The sequence below is a fragment of the Oratosquilla oratoria genome, chromosome 20, assembly GCF_046742065.1.
Source record: "Oratosquilla oratoria isolate Oo_2021 chromosome 20, ASM4674206v1, whole genome shotgun sequence".
NCBI lineage: Eukaryota > Metazoa > Arthropoda > Malacostraca > Stomatopoda > Squillidae > Oratosquilla > Oratosquilla oratoria.
The window spans coordinates 35246664-35253946 of record NC_134796.1 but is presented as its reverse complement, the minus strand read 5'-3'; the positions used below and the strand labels follow the sequence as shown (position 1 = coordinate 35253946).

Below are 7283 nucleotides of genomic sequence, written 5' to 3'. Positions count from 1 at the left end.
TGACTGCTTTTGATGTTGTTTGAGTAGAGCAGTGAGCTTTTGGGACTGTTTGACTGCTTTGCAAACTTTTAGGCAGTCAGACTGGATATTTTCTGCAGACTTGATCTTTTTTTAGGTCTGTGAATATTAACTGCAGAGTGTGAGCCATGCAACCATATGGTTTTATGTGGGGATACTCCAATTAGAGGCAATATCTGTGCAGATCCCCAACGCTTTCAATGGCCCAATGTCATCCACTACTTTCTTCAGGAGATCTGCTATGTACTGCCCAGTGTGGCTTTCTGCACCCAATAATAAAACAGAAGCTATAATTAGATATTGCAGCATATTCCAAAAGTACAAAACTAATGAAAACCGGAATACAGAGAATTTACTATTGATTAATATTAATCTCTTCTTAAGATAGGAGGTTTATGTGAAATAATTTATCTTATTGTCTAAGTTAATTTTGTAATTGAGTTGTGATTAACTGTTATTTTAACTGAAACTAAACTGTTGCAATGCTGCTCCAAAATATGGGTCTTGGCACTGTCACAATGAAATTTATGATCCCCTCATTCCTGTAATTATCCAGTATTCTAGGATTAAGTGGGGCAATAATTATTTATAACAATTTATTAGGAATAATAAGTGACATAATGATGTTACATATTCCTACATCATGTTACATATTCCTACATTAGTCCAACTACCACACATTGCTGCAACACTAGAAGCAGATGCTACTAGTTCCTTAACAGTTACAGAACACTCCTGGTAGACACTCTCAAGAAGATTGTTTGAGATTGAGTCCCGGCTCGGAATCTTGAAAAATGGCCTCAGAGTCTTGAAGAACTCTGCCCACAACTTATTACCTACTATGTTTAGTGGACAGCCACTTGCATAGATAGCCCGGGCTAACTGCATCTGAGCTTCTTCCTGTAATGCATTTGATTTCCATTAATCATGATATTGATGGACAGATTACTGAATGTTGACATAGAAGACACATTAGTATATACAATATATAACTATAACATAGTATATACTTACTGTGTGTGTTTCTGTCATTTTGTCAACATATGTGTATGAAGCAATCTTCTGTTGTGTTAACGTTTTGGCTTTGGCAGGAGTGGAAGTCACTGGAGTGATTCCAGAACTGACAGAGACAGATGTTGTGCCTGTGGCTGTGTCGGGTCTGGGCAGAGCCATCGGAATCGGACTTGTAAAAAAATTAATCATCTAATGTCATTGGCATTGTATGAGTGCTTGTATTTGTTGCATTTGTATCATGCAAGAGCAACTGCAGTTCCATGTCTGAGTCACTGTCTATGCCTTGTGATCTTCCCTCAGTAGTTTCAGCATCAGTAAAAACTGTTTTTCGGCCTTTACCACATGGCAAATACTTTTTTTACCACATTTCTTGCACCGAACTCTATGGTTTACCATCCTACTTCCGTTTTTTGACAATGCTGTTGAGCAAAATGAGCATTTAAATTTTGCCACTTTCCCATGACTTGGGACATCTTTGAATAGGTTGGCAACTGGAGTCCTCTCCCTGCCTGGCATTGTAGGTTTTACTCACACTACCCACACAACAACAAACTACAGGACTGATAACAAACACGAACAACTTACAATGTTACCAAATCTCAGTCATCGTGGTGCCAAACCTTTTATGAGACAAAATTCCAGAAACTACACCATATTGGCAGAAAACGTTGATATATCTACACCATCAAAGGCATATTATTAGCACACGTGTTGAGAGTTAAAGATGCTACAGGTTTATTGTAAAATCAATAAAATACATCAAAACATGACACACAGAAAATGGGAAATTCCCTAAAATGATAAATAAATAAATATATATATATATATATATATATATATATATATATATATATATATATATATATATATATATATATATATATATATATATATATATATATATATATATATATATATATATACATGTGCTTGAGGGTATACTGTCTTATTGTAATGTGTTTTTTCTTGCCAAGATATTTAAGACAATATTAAAAAGAAAATGATTTTTTTTATATTTTTTTGTCACTTTAGTCGCATCGCTAGTCCCGACCTGACACGATGTAACGGGAGCTCGTAGCCGTCCCTTCCATGCCTGAGCGGTTCGATACCTGCACCCATTCAGGTGTAGAAAAGGAAACAGAGCGAAGGAGTGAATTAAATAAGTTACTATCGAACATTGCGGATATACATCGCCTTCCTATTGCGTCAAATTATAATTTGGAATTCTTCCTTCTCATACCGGCCTTCGCAACATATTGATATAATACTTTAGTTTACGGAATTGCTATATCGTTTCATAAGTTAGAAGATAGATCTTCCTCCAAATATATTAGTGTCCGTTCAACGAGACAACAACGGACAGATGAAGTTAAGTTAATAAAGGTTTATTGTATAAATATGTACAGCTTTACATACATTGACATACAATGCGGGCAACAGCCCGCCAGTGGGGGAGTTGTTGTGCTCTAGTGGGTGGAAGGTGAGGGTTTAGGGAGGTCAGCGAGGGGGGGGCGCCGCCCTGAGCACCCCAAGCATTACGTCCATGGGCGTGTGGCGGACAAGGAGGGCAGCTCTCGTTGCCCGACTGCTGAGGAGGCTGCCTTCTGCAGGGTGGGTGGGGGTCTGCGGCGCTGGTCGGAGGGCCTCCGTGGCCGGGCAGGACAGTAGGTAGTGCAGCAGCGGGTGGCGGCTGTGCCTACCGCAGTGGTCGCACTGTTGCCCTTGGAAGCCGTCATACAGCTCCTCCCTGGTGTAGTAGCCCAGCCTAACTCTTTGCAACAGTACGCCGTCCGCCCTGGGCTGTTGATGGAAGGCGCTCAACGTCTGATAGTCGGTGGTGGCGGCGTACCAAGCAGCTAGTCTTTTTGCTCCTTCTAACTGCCGGTGAGTCTGGTGGGCGCGGCGGGCTGCGGCACGCCTGGCTCGTGCCTTCACGTACGACAGACTAGGTGGCACGTGCCTGGTCACGTGGGGAGCGCCAGCGGCTCTTTTTGCAGCAACGTCGGCGGACTCATTGCCTCGCACGCCCACGTGGCTGGGCATCCAGTGCAGCCTTACCCGACGTCCCTGTGCGGCGAGGCTCTGCAGGCTGCCCAGGATGGCGGTGACGAGTCCCACGTTGTCGCTGGGGCACGGCTGCTGTAGGACCTGCCACGCCGTTCTGGAGTCTGTAAGTAGGACCACAGTAGCCTCCTGGCGGTTCTGGGCGTGCTCCAGGGCCAGGTGGATGGCCACAAGCTCTGTCTGGCGGGTTATTCCCTTCACTCGCTCCCTGCCACAGACAACACCCGCGGCTGTGCGGCGCTGGTGAGGAGCACCATCCCTCACCGCAGAGTATCCGCCCCAGTCCACTGCGGGGAGGGCGTGGAGGTCCTGGGACTAGAGCTGCAGGTCGGGGGCATCCCGCTTCTGGTGTACAACATATACAGGAGCCAACGATACCATCTGGAAGCAGGCGAGCTGTTCTCCCTCGCCGCCCACACCAGCCTCCTCGTGGCGGGCGACCTGAACGCCCACCACCCCATGCTGCAGTCACCATCTCCAACCAACGAAACGGGCCGCCACCTGGCCGTGTTACTCGAGGACATTCCCCATATCCGCCTCCTCAACACAGGGGAGGCTACCCACACCCGGGGGGGGGGAGGCTTGACCTCACACTCGCCTCGAGCGACCTGGCCGCCGGTGCTACATGGCAAGTACATCCTACCCTCACCAGCGACCACTTTGCCACTCTCACCACCCTCCCAGTGGCACCCCCAGCGCCCTCCCTCCCCCCTCCACGTTGGAACATCGGGAGAGCAGACTGGGCCAGCTTCCAGGCCTCCCTCGACGAATGGTGGGCCGCCTACCAGCCACCCGTGGACCTTCACCAGCGGGAGAGGGACCTGACTGCTGCTATTGAGAGGGCTGCTAACGCAGCCATCCCCAGGAAAGCCCCGAGCCGTCGTCACCGGCCAAATTGGTGGTTCTACAACGAGGAGGTGCGGGAGCATAACCACAGAGTGAACATTCACAGGAAGCTCTACAAGAGACGCCCCAACCCAACCAACTTGAGGCTACTTCAGGACGTGGTGGCCCGCGCACGGGAGGTGTCCCTGAAGGCCAGGGAGGCCAAGTGGTTGGAGTGGTGCTCCTCCTTCAGCCAACACACGTCTCTAAGCCAGCTGTGGAAAAGCGTGAAGACCGCCTCCGGCGCCGCCCCGCCTCGCCCCGCCGCCCACCCGTACCCACGCCAGGAGGCTGTGAGACTCGTAGCCGAATTCACCACCCGCGGCTCCAATGACCAGCTCCCTGGTAGCACGCGCCGGCTCCAGCAGCAGCTTCGGACGCTCCGCGACACGGCCATCGAGGAGGCGACTAGAGAAGCTGATGCAACAGACCGTCCCTTCACTCCTCAGGAGCTGGAGCAGGCCAAGAAACGGGGTCGTGACACAGCAGCAGGGGCCGACGGCGTGACGTACTCCATGATCGCTCACGCCGGACCAGCTGGGGACGCCGCCCTGCTGGCCACAGTCAACGAGTCGTGGATGGCGGGATGCCTGCCTCCTTCGTGGAAGGAGGCTGACATCCAACCAATCCCCAAACCGAGGGAGCCCACTAAGCTAAGGCCTATCTCCCTCCTCAGCTGCACGGCCAAAACGGCTGAGAGAATGGTGCTTGCTCGCCTTCAGTGGCGTGTGGAGCCACTACACCCTCACATTTTCGGCTACACCCGCGGCAGGAGCACGGCGGACAGCATCCTGACACTGCTGAATCAAGTTAACCATCGCCCCGCCATCGTTGTCTTCCTCGACTTGGAAAAGGCATTCGAGCTGGCCAGCCCTCATGCCATCCTCGCCGCCCTCGTAAGGAAGGGCGTGATGGGAAGGATGCTGGCCTGGCTCCGCAACTATCTCCAGCATCGCCGCGCCAGGGTAAAATTCCAGGGCCTAAAGTCCAGCTTCTAGAGGTTGGAGAACGGGACGCCCCAGGGTGGTATCCTCAGCCCCTTCCTCTTCAACCTGCTGATGGAGCAGCTGGTGGCCCTGCCCTTCCACAATGGTACCATCCTCCTCAGCTACGCCGATGACCTCGCCCTCGTGGTCACCGGGAGGGGCAACAAGCTCAGGAAGGCGCAGCAGGCGCTCGACATTATCAGCGGGAAATGCGAGGAGCTGGGACTCAAAATCTCTGCAGAGAAGTCCCGCGCCATGATGGTGAGGGCTGCCGACCCGGCAGGTCAGCTCTGCGTCCAGGGCGTCAGACTGGCTTGGGCCAACTCATACCAGTACCTCGGTGTATGGGTGGACAAGTGGCTGTCCTTTACAGCCCACGCCACCTACCTGAGGGAAGGGGCCCAGGCTAGGCTGAACGTAATGCGAGCCATGACACGACCCACAGCGGGGACCACTTTCTCCGTCCTCCGACTGTACTTCATATTTGCAGTGCGCTCCCTGGTGGACTACAGCGCCCCAGTCCTCATATCGCTCTCCCGTAGCCAACAGGAGCGGCTCGAGGTGCTGCAAAACACCGCCATGAGGACGATGCTGGGAGCTCCGAGATGGACCAGTGCGTGCGTCATGCAGAACGAGACCCCCCTGGTGCCACTTACCACCAGAGTACAACAGATCGTGGCCTGCCGCGTGGCCAGGGTCCTGCAGCGCGACTCCGAAGGAGTAGCACAGAGAAGACTACGGCTTGCAATGACGCAAGGGAACGATGTCCTCCACCGCAACCCGTGGCTACTCCAGTCCACCCTGGTCACCGGCAGCCCCGCCCACATTAACAGCTGGCGCTGGCCACACGCCAACCTCCCGGCATCCACCTATCGAGCCCCACCCCCGTGGGACCCCCCCGCAGTAGAGTTCTCCACCACCCGGCTACCGGCTAGCAGGGCGCTCTGCACCACCGACGAGCTGCGGCATCACACCCTCATGGCGGTGGCGCAAGTGTCTGAACCGGGCGGTGCCATATACTACACCGACGGCTCAGTCGACCCCGAGAGTATGAGGACGGGCGCCGCTGCCATCACCGTTGTAACCGAACTGCTTGAGAGAACGCCGTATTACTGTTCCACGGACAGATGAGGGTCATCTGCAAATCTAGTTACATCGCTATGCACACCCTCGGGTGAATGTTTATGAATTTATTTATGCAAATACAGTTCCATTTCTGTATATACAGACTAAAAATGTATATAAACAAAAAGATCATAATCATATTATTTCAATAAATTTTTTAATGTGGAGTATTTAGAGGATGAGGATCAAATATGTATTTTTACGATACATTGGCAGTGTGTATGAGACATGTATGACTTCGGAAAGTTTACGCGGGAAAACGGTATACACAAGTTAGAATAACTGAATATATAAATTGGAGAATGGAATAATGTCGCTACAGCTTCGATACCTTTACGTAAGTGAGTGAGAGAGAAAACATAAATAAAGTAGGAAGATAAAAGAAATGAAGCACAATGGCATGACAAGGAATAGAATGAAAAAATATATTAATAAAGTAAACAAACCTGCACGCATTCAATTAAAAGAGAAAAAATAAACAGAGGAGAGAAAGAAAAGAAATCGGATGCAATGACACTTCATGGAATAAAGTTAAAAACATTATATAAACAAACCTGCACTCTTTCAAGAGAGAAAAATATATAAAGAAAGAAAAGGAACGACAGGCAAAAGGCACTACACGGAATGAAACTAGACGAATAATATAAATGATAATGAATGGATAATGTAAAGGAAAATGAGTTAAAGTAGGATAAGATAAGGAATATTTTACATTACACTAAGTAAAATAAGGGAAAATTGTATCAATTATTCTATTTCATTATATGTAGAATAAAATAAGAGATTTTCATTATATCAACTTGTGTTTATCTGGAAAAACTTATGGACATTATTAATTCATAATTAATCTATTCGTTGATTTTGCAATTTGTTTATTTATTAACGTCTTTATTTTTGTTTTTGCTCTGACCTTTGTCTGTGTGTGTGTGTGTTTTTATTATTATTATTATTACGCAATAGCGTTATACAGTGGGGGGAGGTTTTCATAAAGGAAGGCAATTAGGATACACATGCTTACACACGTACACATATATATATACACACTAATACACATACATACTCTACATGAGTTGCAGGTAACATAAGATAGGACACTGGGTATTGTACATCCATTCAAAGGGGAAGTAAGTTAGAGATGTCACGCAGGGCATCAGGTATTATGAAAACCCACCAAAGCGGGGGTAACGGACA

At 48.8% G+C, this 7283-nt stretch overlaps 1 protein-coding gene across 1 annotated transcript; it reads left to right on the top strand.

Moving 5' to 3' along the window:
- Positions 1-1224: 1224 nt before the first annotated feature.
- LOC143036181 (uncharacterized) lies at positions 1225-4979 on the top strand. Its single transcript, XM_076203429.1, has 2 exons — positions 1225-1250; positions 3314-4979. Exons 1-2 carry the CDS (start codon positions 1225-1227, stop codon positions 4977-4979), a joined length of 1692 nt encoding a protein of 563 aa, XP_076059544.1.
- Positions 4980-7283: the final 2304 nt, after the last annotated feature.

Bases quoted from the DNA above. Each gene is read 5' to 3' on its own strand.
- LOC143036181 (XM_076203429.1), top strand. From the start codon at position 1,225: ATGTCATTGGCATTGTATGAGTGCTT. The intron at 1,251-3,313 runs GTATTTGTTGCA...TCCCTGCCACAG, and splicing joins TTGGCATTGTATGAGTGCTT to ACAACACCCGCGGCTGTGCG.